Consider the following 19078-nt stretch of genomic DNA (forward strand, 5'->3'; position numbering starts at 1 on the left):
CTGCTCAGCAGGGAGCCTGTTTCCCCTTCTCTCTCTGCCTGCCTCTCCGCCTACTTGTGATCTCTATCTGTCAAATAAATAAATAAAATCTTAAAAAAAAAAAGGCAACTAGAGGGACGCCCGGGTGGCTCAGCCGTTTGGGTCACTGCCTTTGGCTCAGGTCATGATCCCAGCTCCTAGAATCGGGTCCTGCATCAGGTTCCTTGCTGAGCAGGAAGCCTGCTTCCCTCTCTGCCTCTGCCTGCCACTCTGCCTGCTTGGGCACTCTCTTTCTCTCTCTCTCTCTGACAAATAAATAAATAAATACAATCAAAACAAACAAACAAAAAAGCACAACTAGAGATAAAAGGCAGATAGTCTACAGTTACCTTGTCAACTGACTTCTCATGGGCAATAAATTCCAACAACGACAAAGCATTATTTACAACCTGTAACCTGCACGAGATAAACTGGAACTCAAGATTAAGTGACGGTGACTCATGCAATTTATTCCTGATGGACTTTTTAAGGATTTCCTTCATGAAAAAGGAAACTGCACCAAGCAAGGTACGGCATAAAAAGAACCGATTATGTCGGAGCAGTTGTTAACATATTTTGTTAAGCAAAATAAACACTGTTAATTAAAAATCACAAGAATTTGGAGGATATGAATCAAGATGATGCTGGAATACTACACAAAAATAAAGTGGACGACAGGGCAGTGGTAGAAATCAAAACCTTCTAAGAGTAAGGTATATTAATGAGGAAGAACTCCTCTTCTTTAAAGATACTTATCTTTAGCCTTCATGGTCAGGAGACATGTTAAAAATACAAGTATGAGGGGTGCCTGGGTGGCTCAGTGAGTTAAAGCCTCTGCCTTTGGCTCAGGTCATGATCTCAGGGTCCTGGGATCAAGCCCCGCATTGGGCTCTCTGAGGAGCCTGCTTCCCTCTTCCCCCTCTGCCTCCCTCTCTGCCTACTTGTAATCTCCCTCTCTGTCAAATAAATAAATAAAATATTTTAAAATAATAATAATAATTATTATTATTATAAATGCATTAAACTCGCCTATTTAAACTAACAAATTTGAATAGAAATACATCCAATTCTTTGATGTTATTAAGAGACACACACACAAAAATTATGACACTGAACGACTGAAATATAAAGTATTCAAAGAGATATAGCAAAGGACTCCATATATTAGAGCATTGGGTCAAACTATTGAAAACAGTCTCACACACACATGCACACACACAAAATCAATGGATGAAATTATAAAAACCAAGAAAAAAATCATCTGAATGGTCCTGTAAAGAATAATTTAAATTGTCATCTGTTGAACCATTTGAATCACAATTTAATTTTTTTTCCAAAGAAAGTATCATGCCCAATATTTTTATCAGTTAGCCCTGTCAAATCTTCAAGAAGTGACTAATCCTACTCTGTGTTGCAGAAGTGAAGGAAGGGACTGCTCCCAGTATTCTCAGTAAGGAGAAGCCACGTGCACAGCCTGTAGATCGGACAGCACAACTCAGCAGCCCTGAGTGCCACACAGGGAAATCCAGGCCTTTTCACAGATGCACCTGGACACATAAATTCTGAAAACCGAATCTATGGCAATTAAAAAAAAAAAGAAAAGAAAAAAAGGTAGCACATTGTGACCATCAAACCTGGGAAATGGCAGATCAAGCAGACCTAAAGAGCAAATAATAAATACGGCGGTGATCAACCAGGACAACAAAGGACTGAGACCTCTGCCCCGCAAAACTAGACAAGGTGCACTGTGTTCAAGCACATGTGAAGCACTTTTGTCCAAACTGGCCACAGATGTGCTAGAAGGACTAAAATAAAAAAAGACAAGAAATAACAGGTGTTGGTGAGGATGTGGAGAAAAAGGAACCCTCATACACCATTGGTGGGAATATAAATTGTAGTCACTATGGAAAACAGTATGGAGTTTCCTCCAAAAATTGGAAATAGAGATACCATATGATCCAATAATTCCAGTATTGAGTATTTATCCAAAGAAACGAAGTCGCTAATTCAAAAAGACATACACACCCCTGTGTTTATTGTAAGATTATTTACAATAGTCAAGATAGGGAAGCAACCCACGGGTCCACGGAGAGATGAATGGATAAGGAAAATGTGATATATTAATATCACATGCAGCCATAAAAATGATGAGATCACGCCATTTGTGACAACATGGATGGACCTAGAGGGTATTCTGCTAAGTGAAATAAATCAGACTGAGAAAGATAAATACCATATGATTTCACTCATATGTGGAATCTAAACATACACACAAATGAATAAACAAAGAGCAGAATCAGACCTGTAAATACAGAGAGCAAACTGATGGTTGCTGGGGGGAGGAAGGTGATGGTGAGCAAAATGGGTAAAGGGGAGGGGGAGATACAGGCTTCTCTGTTGCATAACAGGCAAGTCACCAGCAAAATTAAAGGCACAGCACAAGGAATTTAGTCAATGATGCTGTAACAGAGATGTATGGGGACAGATGGTAGCTATACCCATGGAGAACAAAGCGTTAGGTACAAACTTTTGAATCACTATGTTATACAGGTGAAACTAATGTAACATTGCATATCAGCTATTCAAATACATTCAATAATATATTCAAATTAAAAAAAAAAAGCTGACCATAGACTAGGCCACAGAGGAAGTCTCAATGACTTCAATGAGTATTGAAGTCATTGACTCAATGATTCAATGACTATTCCCGTCTCCCTATTTCTGTGGAAAGGAAGGGTGGACGCCACTGTAGCCACATTTGTGGCCTTGCCCCTGCCTCCCCTCACTCAACCTCTCCTCAAAGGAGGAACACATCTTCTGACAGGAATACTGACAGGGGGCCTCTCCTCTCCCCAGAGTTGCTCATCCCTGGATACAAGCCCTGTCCTCTGGCGAAGCTTTCTCAGGCCAGCTCTTCTCCACAAGGTGGAGGTCTGTCATTGGGGATTCAATTCCATTTCCTGTGTAAGTGTGTGTGTAGAATGTCTGGTATTCAAGATCCTCAGGGTGGTCTTCAGGTCAAACTAACTTTCTTAATGCGTAAAACTAAGATAAAGCCACTACTTCTCTTTCCATCTGACCACTATGTCTAGTCCTTAATTGGTTTAAAACCAAGGAAGGGACTAATGGGATGTTACTTAACGATTACCATGGTAGACGAAATGATGACACCCTTACTCCCTGAAAAACGACCATGTCCTTAACCATGAAATCTATGAATGTGTTACCTCGCACTGCAAATGGGACTTAATAGACACAACTAAGGTGAAGAATTTTGAGACGAGGCAGTTATCCTGTATTGCTACTCACATGCGCTCTTAAGTGAGAAGAGGGAGCCAGAAGACTGACTGGGTCAGAGGAACATGACCTGAAGACTCCACCTGCCACTGAGGGTTCTGAAGATGGAGGAAGGGGACAGTGAGCCAAGAAGGTGACAGCATTATGGCAGAAATAGGGCAGGCAGGAGCAAACTAGTTGTACAGAGAAAACCCTCCAAGAACACCCCCAAATTTAAAAATCCATGCACACATACTCTTTTATGCAACTGAACTGACGGAAATCTTCAGAGCTCAGAACCTGGGGCCTAAGAGAGCATTTGAGCTAGTGTTTGCCCTGTGCACCACTCCTTGATGGCCTATCACCTGGGCCACAGGCCACTCAAGGGGGACAGGGAACAAAGCTAAGGCCTGAGCACAGGGAGAGGTCGGAGGGGAGAGCTCTGCAGAACCGGGCTACAAAAGGGCACTACCTTCAGTCAACTAGAGAAGCCCACCCCACAGGAGGACACTGGGTCTTGACTCTGAAGAAAGAGCACATGCAACGAATTTGATGTTTTAAAACAATAAAAAGGGGAGGAAGTCAGGGAAGTGTGAGACAAGTAGACATCAGACAGTAAGTAGATAAACAGTCAAATGAATTGTCAAAATAGATATATACAGACTAAACCGACCAGTTAAAAGACAGTTATTGTTAACTCGGTTAAAAATTGAAAATGCAGGCGCCTGGGTGGCTCAGTGGGTTAAAGCCTCTGCCTTCGGCTCAGGTCATGATCCCAGGAGCCTGGGATCAAGTCCCGAATCAGGCTCTCTGCTCAGCAGGGAGCCTGCTTCCTCCTCTCTCTCTCTCTCTGCCTGCCTCTCTGCCTGCTTGTGATCTCTGTCAAATAAATAAATAAAATCTTAAAAAAAAAATTGAAAATGCTTCTCTATCCCTCTGGCAAAAACTACACCAAAGACAAAGGTACACTGAAAGTCTGCGATTGAAAAGGATGTTAGAAGGATAATACCAAGAAGATAGTAACCAAAAGGAAGTTGGGATGGACTGATTAACATGAGACTGAACAGTCTTTAAAAGACAAAAAGCACTGGGGCACCTGGGTGGCTCAGTTGGTTAAGTGTCTGCCTTCTGCTCAGGTCCTAATGGGATGGAGTTCTGCATTGGGTTCCCTGCTCAGTGGGGGAGCCTGCTTCTCCCTCTGCCTCTGCCTCTCCCTGCCCACTTGTGTTCTATCATGCTTTCTCTCTCTCTTAAATAAAAAGATAAAATTGTTAAAAAAAAAGACAAAAAGCATTGCTAGAGATGCAGGGTGTAATTATATGATGATGAAAGCCTTCACCAGGAAGTATTAATTTTAAATGTGTATTTATATAATACAAAACAAAGCTTCAAAATATAAGGCAAAATATTCAGAATTATAAGGAGACAAAATCCACCATTTAGTAGAATATGGATTTCTAAGAAACTGATAAGCTCAATCAGACAAAAAACAAAACAAACAACAACAACAACAAAACCCAGTGATGGTAGCAAAGATTTAAACAAAGTGCATGTACCGAACAAACAGAGGACATTGCACCTGATGACTGGGAGAAGGCACACACCTTTCACACATGCGTGGGAGAGTAAGGACCACCAACACTGTTATAGTCAAGGCCAAAAGGCAAGGATCAATAAATTCCAAAGGATATGTATTAGAGACCACTTAACCACGACACAATGAAGTTACCAGCCAGGTGAAAATATCTATTACTGATTGGCTTTTTAATTTGGTTTTTAAAAGAGTACGGATACATTTAAGTAAGTAAAGAAAAAATGATAAAAGCATTCAAATAAGTTAAATACAAATATAGTAAGTACAGCTACAGAATGCAAATTTATCTATAGATACAGTAATGGTTAATTTTATGTGTCAACTTGGCTAGGCCACACACCCAGATATTGGATCAAACGTTATTCTAGATTTTTTTTAAAGATTTTATTTATTTATTCAACAGAGAGAGAGATCACAAGTAGGCAGAGAGGCAGGCAGAGAGAGAGGAGGAAGCAGGCTCCCCACTGCGCAGAGAGCAGCGATGGGGCTCAATCCCAGGACCCTGAGATCATAACCTGAGCCGAAGGCAGAGGCTCAACCCACTGAGCCACCCAGGCTCCCCTCTAGATTTTTTTTTTAAAGATTTTACTTATTTATTTGACAGAGAGAGACAAAGTGAGAGAGGAATACAAGCAGGAATACTGGGAGAGGTTAGAAGCAGGCTTCCCACGGAGCAGGGAGCCGCATATGGGGCTCAATCACAGCGCTGGGATCATGACCTGAGGCAAAGGCAGAGGCTTAACCCACTGAGCACGCTCTTGAGTGGGGGGAGGGGCAGAGGGAGTGAGAAAATCTCAAGCAGATTCCATGCTGAGCGTGGAGCTCTCTTGGGGCTTGATCTCAGGACCCTGAGATCATGACCTGAGGTGAAATAAAGAGCCAGTTGCTTAACCAGGCACCCCTGTGAAGGTACTTTTTAGACAAGATTCACATTAAAATCAGTATACTCTCACTAATGCAGGTGGCTTGCCATATGTGTGGGGCCTTGCCAAATCAGTGGAAGGCTGTAACAGGAAAGGTATGATCTCCCTAGAAGAAGAAGTAATTGGGCCAGCAGGTAACCTTCACATTGGAGCTACAACACTGGCTCTTCCCCAGATCTCCAGCCTGCTGGCCTGGCCTATAGGTTTTGGACTTGCTAGCTTCCATAATCATGTCAGCCAATTCCTTAAAATCAATCTGTCAACCAAAAATTCCCTCTCTCTCCACATACACACATTGGTTTTGTTTCTCTGGAGAACCTACACAAATATACATATTTATCTATTTACATAATAAATAATATATACAAACATATCCCCCATATATAATGGAGACTAATCAGCAAAGGCAAAAATCAGTTCTTTGAAAATAATAATCAAAACGATAACTCTGGCAAGCAGTACCTGGGTGGTACCTCAGTTGGTTAAGTGTACAGCTCTTGACTTTGGCTCAGGTCATGATCTAAGAGTTATAAGACTGAGCCCTGCATTGGCCCCATACTGGGCATGGAGCCTGCTTAAGCCTCTGCCTTTCACTAGGGTCATGATCTCAGAGTCCTGCGATTGAGCCCTGGTACCAGGCTCTCTGCTGGGCAGGGAGCCTGCTTCCCCCTCCTCCTCTGCCTGCCTCTCTGCCTACTTATGATCTCTCTTTCTCTATTAAATTAATAAATAAAATATTTAAAATAAAAAATCCTCTCTCTCCCCCTCACATTCTCTCTCTCTCTCAAAAACAAAAAAAAAAAAAAAAGGATAACTCTGGCAAAACAAAAAAAAAAAAAGGGTACAATTAAACAATATTAGGAATATAAACAGAGACATAACAAGTGTAGCAGACTTTTAAAAAATATGACAGCTAGGGCACCTGGGGTGGCTCAGGTTAAGCAACTAGCTCTTTATTTCACCTCAGGTCATGATCTCAGGGTCCTGAGATCGAGCCCCAAGAGAGCTCCACGCTCAGCATGGAATCTGCTTGAGATTTTCTCACTCCCTTTGCCCCTCCCCCCACTCAAGAGCGTGCACATGCTCACATGTGCTCTCTCAAATAAATAAATAAATCTATCTTAAAAAAAAATATATATATATATATGATAGCCATGTTTATGCTAAAAAAATTAAAGACGCTGGGGCACCTGGATGGCTCAGTAGGTTAAGCATCAGACTCTTGGTTTCTTTCGGCTCAGGTCATGAGCTCAGGGTTATGAGACGGAGCCCTTATCCGACTCCCGCTTGGTCATGGAATCCCCTTCAGATTCTTTCCTTCTTTCTCTCCCACCCCCTCAGCTCCTCCCCCCACTTGCACCTGCGCTGGCATGCTTGCACGCATGCGCATGCTTGCTCTCTCAAATAAATAAATAAAGTCTATTAAAAAAAAACCCAAGAAACAAAATTAAAGATCTCAGTAAAATGTACAAATATTTAGATAGATATAACTTGACAAAACTCCACTGAGAATTAAAACCACTGTTGATGACCATGAAGAAAAGAAAATGTTTCAATAAGAAAACACCAGGTCCACTTGGTTTTGTAAGGTCAGTTCCTATACCCACACTATAGCAAGTACGGAAGGAAGAAGTGATAATGCCAATTTTACTCAAACTCCTTCAGAGAATGGAAAATGAGGCCACGCAGCCCTGAAGCTGTGGAGGAGGGGCTCTGCCGGCGAGAGGAAAACTTAAAATGAAGGTTGTCGAACAGCGCTTGCCGCCCTGGTCCACTTTGATTTCATTACATAAAGATTAGTCTCTGACCCCTCAGCCCACTGGACACCTCCAAACTTCCCCTCTGACCGTCCCTGGGTCAGAATCGGAGCCCAGCACTCTCAGCCTGAATCCTGAATGGAAAACAGGCTGGTTTCAGTTCTGCCCCTCCCTTACCAATGACCACTGGGTGCTGACCCTGCTCAGAGAGGGCTTGGACAAGGCCAGTTAACAGAGCATGTTCCCAGCATGGACTCATCAGCAGCCTTTAACGTCACAGCTGAAGTCATTCAACAGCCAAGGTGAATAATCTCAGTCTTGACCAGAACTTTCTCTACCCCCAACCTAAATCTTTAAAAACAACAACAAAACCCCACCCAGACACAAATCAGAGTTAGCAGAAAGGCCCAGAGCAACCTCTTTTTTTAACAGGTTCCTTTTGACCAGCCTGCAGATGACTGTCTGCGTGACCTCCTGCTAGTGAAGAGGGGTGCGTGGTCCTCTGTGTCCTGACCACGGGATTCTCTGGTACTATCACAGAAATGGCCTTACAGAGCAGCCACTGAACCTGTTAGCCCACAAATTAAGCCTCACGCAAAATGAGAAGATGTGGCAGTCGCTCTGGGTTACCTAGAAGGATGTACTTAAGCAATATATTCAGTTCAGTTGCAATTGTCAAGAGTGTAATTCAATTATGGTATGATCTGCAGGCCAAACCGCAGGGATTAATCAGGAGCAAGAGCAAAGGTTAACATCCTGCTGGAAGCTAACAACAGACTTTTGTACGAGGAACAAATCATTCTGACAAGGGGGCTGGGTTCTTTAAAGTCACCTCTTTCCAACTTTCTGGCATAGAATTTTGGGGTGCCAATCAAGTATCATCATACCCAGGAAACACTCATTCAGCTTTCAAGAATTCAGCCTTAAGAGGAGTTTCATCTCCTAGTCATGTTTCTGCTTGCAAGACCTTTCTTCTCCTCATACCTCCAGAGCCACTGGGAGCCTGAAGGGCCACCATGACACCTTTTATCCCCCCTTGAAGACTTAATTACAGAAATCTTGATATCACATGCCCTACATGTACTCTTTTTGGAAAGAGTTTCGAAAGTGGAACTGAGCCTATCATAGTACAGAGTAATAAATAAAAGGAAACCCTCATTCTGTACTGTTATAACTATGAACCATCATTACTGAAGGAACGGTGTCCATTTTAGGAGGATCCTGTGTTGTTTTTGTGTAAATGACTGCTACCAGGGTGTGCAGGGGGCCTGTAAAAACTCCTTCCATTTGAAATAAGTGGTAATTGTGTCTTCAGAAAGTGAGAGAATACAGTCCTTGGGTACTCCTTTGAGCACCTTAACAGATGCAGAAGCAACTGTGTTCTGGTAGTTCGGCATCACTGGACATCATTCAAATTAACACGAGGGCAGAAATGCAGAAAGGATGTTGTAAATGTTCACCTAAAAACGTCATCTCCGTGGGATTGGTGGCATCGTGACACGGTGATGCAGTTTTCAAACCTTTTCTTGGCTGCCACCCTTCTGGCAAAGGAACCCTTACTTGGAAGTCTGATGTGTAAGACAGACAAGAGCAAAGTCACTTTGGCTAGGGTATACAGCAAGAACAGAACTTGACCCCGCTCTCAGTTAACTCTTCTCTACAGATGGCCCCACAGAGCCCTTAGGGTTCTCTTACACATCATCATAACACCAGTGCAGGCAGGAAAGCAGCCCTGAAGGGACTCAGATGGCCCTAGACTCAAAGTTTTGACATTTACCAGCACTGTGACCTTGGGTGATAAAAATCATGTCAGTACTAATCTCAACCAAACAAATAGTAACTTATACCAACTGAGTACTTCCTGTGTGCCTTATTTGCATTAATTTAGTCCTCTCAATAATATTAGATAGGTACGAATACCATTATTTTATATATGAGAAAACTGAGCTCAGATAGGGATTAAACAGTCTGCCTAAACATCCCACAGCTAGTCCTAAGTGATGGAGCTGGGATTCAAGCCCCAACAGTCTACACTAACAACCACAAAAACTCTTAAGCTCTTTGGTCCAGTTTGGCCCAAACACCTTGAATATGAGGAGGGTATTAATAATCTTGCAGAAGAGTGTCCTATACAAAGACATTCAATAATTATCATTCCTGGGCTCCTAGATGGTTCAGCTGGTTAAGCATCTGCCTTCAGCTCAGATCATGTTCCCAGGGTTCTGGGATCCAGTCCTGCGCCGGGCCCCCTCAGCGGGGAGTCTATTCCTCCCTCCACCCCTCCCCAACTTGTGCTCTCTCTTTCCCTCTCTCAAATAAATAAATAAAGTCTTTTAAAAAAATTATCATTCTTGTCATCAGAAATGGTATGGAACATATACCCTCCAGATACTCACTAATTACCTCAATGTTCAGTTATCTGCCAAACAGCTCCTGTCAAATGTCTGTGTGAGACAATTACTACTTGAAAGATGGTTCACAGGATATGCCAATCACCAAATCTTCAGACAAACCTAGTAACTGGTGAGCCCAGAAGAATCAGTGAAAGGCACCAGAGAAAATAATAAACGAAATTCAGTGCACAACCAGAGAAGAAGACACTGTAGAAATGAACAGCTGGTGCCTAACCAATGAGAAGGAGAGCCTGTTCACAAAGTTAGATACAATGTGTATGTGACAGTACTTATTGAACACCTAATATGTGCTTGCAGACCTACTGAGGTGCTAGAGATGGAGCAGCTAAGCCTTGGTCCTAGTGAAACTTACAAACTGGTGGGGAGACCAACGATACACAAAGAGACAAATGGCAATGTAATAGGTCAGGTGGTGATCAGTGCTGTAAAAAAATATAAACAGGATATGAGGACAGAGTGATGGGGGGATGCTAATTAAGGAGGGTTAGGTTAGACCTCTCTGATGGGATTGGGTGGCAGAGATCAGATAGAACAGTATCTGGAGGACAGCATTCCAGTGAAGGGGGTAGCAAGCACAAAGGTCTGGAGACAGCTGTTGTGCAGGCTTAAGCAAGATAAGTCAGGAGGAAAGTGGTAGGAGGTGTGGTCATAAAGGCGGCCAAAGGCCAGGTTGGGTCTGAAAGTGCTGGCTCCATTGAGGACTTCAGATTTTATCCTGAGATGGCAAGCCACGGATGAGTTTTGGAGAGAGGAATACTGTGATTTGATGTACATTTCAAAGATCGTTCTGCTGCTCTGTGAAAGACAGCCTGTAGAGGGCCAGAACAGGGCAGAGACCACTCAGAAGACTATGCATGAATCTTGCAGCCCTGCGTGAGTCTAGCAAGGCATGCACAAGCCTTACTCAATGAAAGACCCAAAACTCAAATGGGTGAGATGAGGTCCAGAATAAATAATAAGAACTCTACCATGTCCCTAGAGAGGATGTAACGTAATAAAGATTTCTTTCAATCTCTTGTTACTTTATTAAAAGCTAACATTTTAGAGTGCTTAGTATGTGCCAGGCACTGTTCTCGGCACCTTATGTGGATAAACACGGCAATCCTCTAAGGTGGGTACTATTATTACTCCCATTTAAAATATGAGGAAACTGAAGCCTGGTCAGGTAAACAGCTCGCAGTAGAGCTAGGATTTGAGCCAAGCAGCTTGGCTGCAGAGGACCCAAAAAACACAAGGAATCTTCAACATACAATCCCACCCCTATCCCAGGCACCAAGACCCAGAACCCTCAGTGAGTCAGATTCTCTCTGCAGGGTAGAAGCTACAGCAAATGCCTGGCAAGGGGCAATATCAGGTACCCACACACACATCCTGGGCTTTAGCCACACTCAGCTTAAGCCCCCATCCCCAGCCTCCTCCAGCTGAAGCTCTACACGAAGAAGAGCAAAATCCCAAAGAAGCATGTCCGGCATGGCAAATCAGGCTACTGACTTGTTGTTGGGTTAGGGGCAGAAAGAGGACCTGGGATCTTCAGGAAAGATCTCCAATGACAGGTTTATTCTAATCAATATGGTATTGGGCTCCCACTATGGAAGAGTTAAAGAGCCCAAACAGCTTACTGGCAGCCTTTTTCCAATTAACCAGTTTTGCTGGGTCTTTTCTAGGGAGTATTCCTAACTGGCAAATGTGAATGTTAAGTCAGCTATGATCGGTTTAAGATACAATATGGCATAAAGAGCATTCTCTCTCTCTCTCTCTCTCTCTCTCTCTCTTTATTTTTTAAGAATTATTTACTGAAGAGAGAGAGGGAAATCAGGACAAGAGGGGCAGAGGGAGAGGGAAAGAGAGAATCCTCAGGCAGATTCCCTACTGAGCACAGAGCTTGACATGGGGCTAGATCCCAGGTCCCTGGGATCACGACCTGAGCCAAAATTAAGAGTCTGATGCTGGAGTGCCTGGGTGGCTCAGGTCATGATCCCAGGGTCCTGGGATCCAGCCGCATGTCAAGCACCCTGTTTAGAGGGGAGTCTGCTTCCCCCTCTCCCTCTGCCCCTCCCCTTACTCACACGTGACCTATCTCTCTCTCTCTCTCTCTCTCACACATAATCTTAAGAAAAAAATGATGCTTAACCTACTGAGCCACCCAGGCACCCCAAGAACAATCTTTAGGTCATGAGGTGATTTGACACCACATGACCTCCTGAGTCCCAAACACACAGGAGACCAGCTGGGGAAGGGAGCTGACACAGGCACTCAGGTAGCAAAGTCGCCACTTTTGAGTTTCGCTTCAGCTCGACTATGATAAACCATCATGTGCTCTGGCCAGTTTACAGTAAAAGTGATCTTATTGCAGCCAAACTGCCATAGGGCCGGGACCCACGCCACGTCGCAGTTCAAGGCCTGCCACCGTGCAGGTGCGCATGCTGTCTCGGCAGCCCTAACCTCACCCAGGCATCAAAAACTTCCATGAGCCCAAACTCCTACACAAACAGATGGCATACACAATGAAACACAACCCCTCTACCGAGGGGCTTCTCACTGTGCGAGGAAGGAAGGTCAGAGGACAGAAAATGGTTCCTCTAGGATGGAGGGTGAGCTGTGAGAAGGAAGGTCAGAGGACAGAAAACGGTTCCTCTAGGATGGAGGGTAAGCTGTGAGTCGTGAGGGCTCCCTGCGCGTACCTGCGATGATCCCGTCCATTTGCTCCAGAGCAGCTTCCAGCACGTGGCTGGCATCGGAAGCCATGACTCCTTGCCCCTCGGTCTCCTCCTTCTCCTACTGGAGATGCAAGCACAGAACAAAGGAAAAGTTAGAGAGGTCCACAGGATGCCTGCAAGACGGCAAGCCCTCCTTCATCATCACGCCGCACACCCTCATGAGAATCCTAGCATGGAACCCCCCAATTCTGCCAGCCCCAGAACCTTGCCCTCCTGGCACAAGTGCTCTGTCTCCATGAACTTTTAGCATGTGATCCCACTCACTTCTGAAATTAAGAGAATCGTTAACTGAGTCCCAGGTTCCAGAAGTTGCAGCCAGCACAGGGCAGGGGCGGGGGGGAGAGCCGAGGGCGTGGGGGGGTGGGGGGGTGGGGGCATCCCTGTGAGTCAGGGAAAGTGACCCCAGAGGACATTCCCTGCGGCAGCAGGGATCACCACAGTCTCCCTAGGCACCAAACTATCTCCCGGCTGCCCTAGGCTGGCACCTGCAACGCTTTTGCTGGGTAGTTGTGATCTGGGATGAGACCTCCACCACCATTTTCGATTCTCAGATTGTCCAAAGAGCCTGGCCTCAGAAGGCTGCCAGCACAGTGTCATGGGGAACGTTCTGTCCCAGGAACCTGGAGCCCTTCTTACCATTTTAGTTCTACTCTACCCAACACCATGCAGGGTACAGCATCCCATCTCTTCACGACTGAAGAGCATCTTGTCCAAGGACACCCAGTGCAGCCATCGCCCCCCCGCCCACCCACTGATTCTCCCATCTAATGGGGAAGATGGCAGTTATGCCATCTCTGGTCAACTCTGCCTCTATGAAAGGTTTTTCAGCTGAACTGCCTTCCTACAGCCTCTCCTCATTTTTCTTGCTTCCCACCCATTCCCTGGCTGGCAGGGAGAGACTGACAATAGTTTTTGCAATCCCTACCTAGTTCATGTCTATAAACTGAAGGCAGAAGTTGTTAGTTCCTTTAGCAAAAGCCGTGCATGTGCCCAATGGGCATAAGCACTATGGAGAACAGAAGCTGGGCTACTCTACCCCAGGATGGCACTGGTCAGGAAACAGGGGTTCCTGAGCGTCTCTGCTCATATTCCCTGTAGAGACGGACTTTCAGAGAAGAAAGTAAAGTGAGCAGACACAGAAAAGTGGCTTTGGAGATGTTGCGGATGAAGATTTTAGGACCACAAAGAACCACAGGGGACTGTCCCAGGCAGCAGCAGTTCAAATAGTCTGGGTTCAAACACTGCTCTGCCATTTACTATGTGATCTCTGAGCCTCAGTATCCTCATCCATAAAATGGGTATAATACCAGCACTTGCATCACCAGGTTGATGTCATGACTAAATGAGGAATTACTATTTCATAGAAAATACTAATACATCCCTTACAGATAGGAAGTGCTCAATATAAGCTAGCTGTTTTCCTTTTTGTTTCTAAAGTCAGGCAATAATCTCGGGATGTATTTGGGCCAAGAGAGCTCACTGGAGGAGACTTTAAACTCAGTGGGGTAGGCTTAGGGAGGAAGAACCCAGGTAAGTCCAAGAGGCTGATTCCCCTGCATGGCAAAGAGAGATAACCAATGATGTGTGTGAAGGGGGAGGGCAGTGATTCATAGGAGCAAAGGCCAAGAAAGGTTCGGGAACAGGCACTGGGCTTCAGTAGGCCAAGAATCATTGCACAATCAACTCGGGAATGAGAATGGGAGCTTGCAGAGGAGGTGGGAGCCTAATGGGCACCTCAGGGCTGTGGCAAGAACCAGGCAAGGCTGCAGCAAGGAACAGAGCTGCCCCTGCTGAGAACAGCAGCCAGGACAGCTGGAGACCCCAAATGCAGTGTGCAGATCTCAGAGCTTGAACAGAAGCAAGCTTGGGGGGAGTAGGGAGAAAGGAGAGGGAGCAGGAAACAGGAAGCAGGGGCGGGAATGGGTAGCAGAAGCAGGACAATGATCGGCACATGCCCACCTGTTCAGAGATACTGAAGGTCTGAAATACTTCCCTCTAAGGACTTCCTACTACTTCGAAAGAAAAATCCAAACTGCTCACTCCTGGGGACCTATGAAACAGGCAGTGTAGGAATCTGGCCAGGCCAACCCCATGCTGTTCTCCCCACTGCTCACATTCCAGCAGCATTGGTCTCCTGTCTGCCCCCGAAACACTCCAAGACCTCCTCTGTAACTTTCCACCTGCCATCCCCTCAGCCCTGAGCACGCTTTCCCAGCTCTCTGCATGGCTGGTTTCTTCTCATCTTCCAGGTTTCAGTTCCCATGTGTCACCTCCACCTCGAGCAGCCCCTGTGAAGCGCAGCTATTCTAAAGTATCTCGTCCATATACTTGCTTTCTTGCCAACTCTACTTGCTCGCTCTCCCCATGGAGGCAGGGGGACTGTCTGCCCTGCTCACCCTATGTGCCCCGTGCCTAGCAGAGTGCCCAGCATGCGGAAGCTTATGAGCAGATCCTTGTGAGTAAATGGGTAGGCACATTCCACCAACGTCCCCTGAACCCTGTGCCCTCAAGGACCAGGCAGTCTAGTGAAGGCAAAAGTATAAACAAAGAATTATGACGCAGTATGGATATATGCCGACTGAGGCAGGTGTGCAGCTTCCCTGGGTCTTGAGGGATGAGTAGAAGCTTTCTCAGAAGATAAGGGAGAGAAATGTTATTCCAGGCAGAGGGGGTGGAAAAGTAGAGAAGCATGTAAGGGCAGGATGGAGTTGGCAAATGTCAAAATGGCTGACGAGATTCTACTGGGGCAGCCAGCTGCTCGTGATGAGTCAAAACCTTCCACGGAATTTACGTAAGTGTGACAAGGGTAGAGAGTGAGAGGAGCTTGGGAATCTCACCACCACGTCAGGGGTCTAGATGCTGGTACACAATACCTCAAGTGTCCTCAGATGTCAACATGACAGGTTTTTGAGACGAAAGGTCTCTTATTTCAACAGACAGGCCCCACAGGGGGCCTTACTACCAGGGTGACAGGGAGAGGACAGCTGGAAGGTGCCCAGCCCAGAAGGCCCAGGCCATGTCCCCCTGCAACAGAAGGGCCATAAAAGGAGGCGCATGGCCTTCTGCCTAGTGACGAGTTTGTACTTGGCGAACAGCAAGTTGGGTGGACCTGTGGGAGTGGTGTGAAGTGAAACGTGAGTCAAAGGTGTATCATATATACATCCCGGGAGCCTGAGCCAGTGGGCTGGGAGCATTCAGAAGCCAGAACCTGTTCAGGGCAGCTGACAAGCTCAGTTCTAGACCTGCTTGTTCTGAGATGATGGCAGGACACGTGGGTAAGAAGGGGCCCCACCAGCCACTGTCATAGGGCAGCTGTGAGGTGTCAGTGGTGTGGGGAACAAGAGAGACCTTGGAAGGGTCAAACATGCCATAGTGTGAGGCCTCCAGCCCCCATCTGTGAGTGCAGACACTCTCATCAGAACAGGGGAGCCACAGGACTGCCAATCATTCCCAGTCTGGCAGCTAGTGACCACTGTCGAGGTTAAAGCTCCTATCTGTAACACGTGACGGTACAATCATGGCCCTCAAGGACTTGGGGCCTCAGAGGCAAACATGTCAGGCGGCACCACTCAGTGTCTGTTCCTCCCTCCACCTCTCTTGAGAGCCTGGGTTCATCACGGATATGAGGCTTAAGTCCACGAAGCTCTAGAAGGTGGACACCTGGATGCTCCTGGAGAGAAGTGAGGTGAGAGGTGACAACCCAAAGCAGCTGGGAGAGAGCCACATTCTGGGGAAAACTCCAAAGGCCCAAGGGAAAAGCAGGACAAGCTCTAAGCCGGTGATGGGGGGGTAGAAGTGAAATCACATTCTCTACCAATGACAGGAGACCCAATCAGGGGCCTGACAGAGCACGGACGCCAGGGAAAGAGACAGTGTGCCCAGGGGACACTGTGGCATCCCAGGAAGGAGAGTGGCAGGCAGAGGATGACAGCTCTTAATGACCTCAGTACAGTGACAGTTGTTCTAGTGGCCACAACCAGCTCTCATTTTCTCTGGACACCTGGACTCTTCACAGGGCCCTGCCCAGGATGGTGGAGGAGCAGACGGACTTCTCTCACCAAGAGATCAGCTCTGGCTATAAAGAAGAGGTGGGAAAGGTTAAGAAAATGTGTAGCCTATGTACCGTTCACCCTTCCCTTCAGCCACAGGCCTCTCCAGATGCTGCCATCCTACCTGTGACAGTGTCCCACTAACACAGAACCTGACCAGCAAGGAGAAAATGACTCTGTAGCTGCAGCCAATACGGGACAGCCATGTTTTTGGAATGACAAGTGTCTGGTGACAGATGTCACAGCCCACGGAACTACACTACACAAAGGCCAGCTGGGCTCCTGGACATTGATCATAGTGCAGGATTAGGGGTTCTGAAGTTTAGAAAGTTAGTCACAATTAGCCACCCATTATCTGGTGCACTCTCAGGTGGGCGGTAATTTAGATACTGCATTAGCAGTAATTGTAGATTAAGATAAATCTCGGGCAAGTAACCTTGGCTTATCCCACCCAAGCTGAAGTGCAAGCTTCCATTCCATTTTATAAAGTACTTTTCTCTCCGTAAAAGTGGTTAGAGCCACAAGTGTTTCAGGCAGGCTGCCCATGGCCTGGACAAAGGAAGGAATCAGGAACAGATCCAGAGTCGCTGGTATCCGTACTCCTCCAACCAAGGTCTCTATGCCATGGGCACAGCTGAGTCAGAGCTGGGACTGGACTCTTCGGCAGCTGTACCCAGGTGGAGGGGGGAGGGAGGACAGTGTCCCCCCAAGTAGAAGGCAAGGCTTAGGGAAGGAACCCTCAGCCAAAAACCTACCACCACCAAACTTAAGACTCATCACACAGGTCCTCCTTCCCCACACGGCCACCAAGTGGTAAAGAAGCATCATCATATCACAACCAACCAAAGCCTTTTCCCCACAATTTATAGGTTTCCCAGAAACCAGAGCTGTTTTTAAATGGTTATTTTAAGAAATACCTCTTGCTATCCTTATGCTTGGGAGACAGCTTCTTAACAGGGTACAGGGAATTTATCATTTTGGGATAAGAGAGCAAGAAACCATTTTCAGTATTTAAAAAAAAGGAAGATGAAAGAAGACATACAAGGGAAATTGATGGCCAACGTTCTCGATCACATCCCATATCAACTAATAACACCTTTATTTTCAGAGCACAAAGAGGAAAGAACATAGGTTTCATAGCCACAGTCTCAAGTTAAAACACACGCTCTGTGGTATAATGGCTGTGGGTCTTTAGACAAATTATTGAACAACCCTCTCAGACTCAACGGTCTCATCTATAAACTTGCATTGTTACCAGTGAAAGCAAACAAGATCAACCTCTGGGAAATACAGCGGACGGAATTGAACATCTAATTTAGCTATCCACAGCAACAACAGTAGAAGAATTTATTTTGAAAGCCATAAGCTCACAAGGACACGGAGAAGTGACAGGAGACCTAAGGTCAACGGCTCTGCAGCAATGTAAAAGGGCAGCTGGTCCATGTTAGAGAGCTTCCCAAAGCTCAGGGAGAGATTTCTCCAGGAACATAAAATTCACAAGACACCTCATGCATGAGAACACGCAGAGGGGATTTATATAATTAGTAAGGAATTTGTTTAATTCACTGATAAGAAAACAGAAAACCAACCAAAGAACTGCATGGAAACCAAAAAGCAAAAGTAACCCCAGACCTTATCTAACCCGAAGTGCCTGGACAGATCGGGCTGGTGGGCAATGGGGTGGGGCTGGAAAGACAGCCAGGATTCCTTACCTCCTAGAGTGCGAGCTCAGAAGTCACTAGATAATGACAACTGAAAAAAAAAAAACCAAAAAACAAAAAACAAAAAACAAAGCAGCAGAAAGAGCATCTTTTCAGCAATATGGATAAAAATACTCAAAATTTAAGAGGAAGAGCAATGGGGATGGGCAGGCAGGGAGACAACAGCTGTTTTAACAAATCATGTACAATCATTTGGCTGTTTAAATTGTGTAGATAATCCTAGTGATCAAAATAAAAACAATCAAAATGACTTAAAAAGGTAATATGCGTGGTGTGCCTGGCACAGAGTGACTCGGTGCGTGCTCCTTCCTCCTCTCCCACAAGTGACTGCAGCTACTCGCTACTTTATCCACTACTGACTCACGTAATCCCCACACACCACTTAGGGAATCTCCCACTTTGCCCATGAGCAAAAAGTTAGGCATCTTGGCTGAAGACACACACCATCCTTCCACTTTACCTCTGAGACAGGAACGCAGTAGAGGGTTGTGAACACGGGAGGGTCTACAATACCTTTACAAAAAGGGTCTACGGCCATACCACCCTGAACGCGCCCGATCTCGTCTGATCTCGGAAGCTAAGCAGGGTCCGGCCTGGTTAGTACTTGGA

General features: G+C 45.8%; 1 protein-coding gene across 9 annotated transcripts in view; it reads right to left on the reverse strand.

The window, feature by feature from the left end:
- PPFIBP2 (PPFIA binding protein 2) overlaps positions 1–19078 on the reverse strand; it is a 153201-nt gene that overhangs the window by 109082 nt on the left and 25041 nt on the right. For 5 of the 9 annotated variants that reach the window (XM_059408926.1, XM_059408943.1, XM_059408969.1 and 2 more), the window contains exon 2: positions 12664–12757. In XM_059408926.1, coding sequence (XP_059264909.1) covers positions 12664–12757 — 94 coding nt within the window. Of the gene's footprint in view, positions 1–12663; positions 12761–19078 lie in introns of all 9 variants that reach the window. The other 4 variants (XM_059408978.1, XM_059408951.1, XM_059408961.1 and 1 more) reach the window with 1 other exon arrangement.

The sequence above is a fragment of the Mustela nigripes genome, chromosome 1, assembly GCF_022355385.1.
Source record: "Mustela nigripes isolate SB6536 chromosome 1, MUSNIG.SB6536, whole genome shotgun sequence".
NCBI lineage: Eukaryota > Metazoa > Chordata > Mammalia > Carnivora > Mustelidae > Mustela > Mustela nigripes.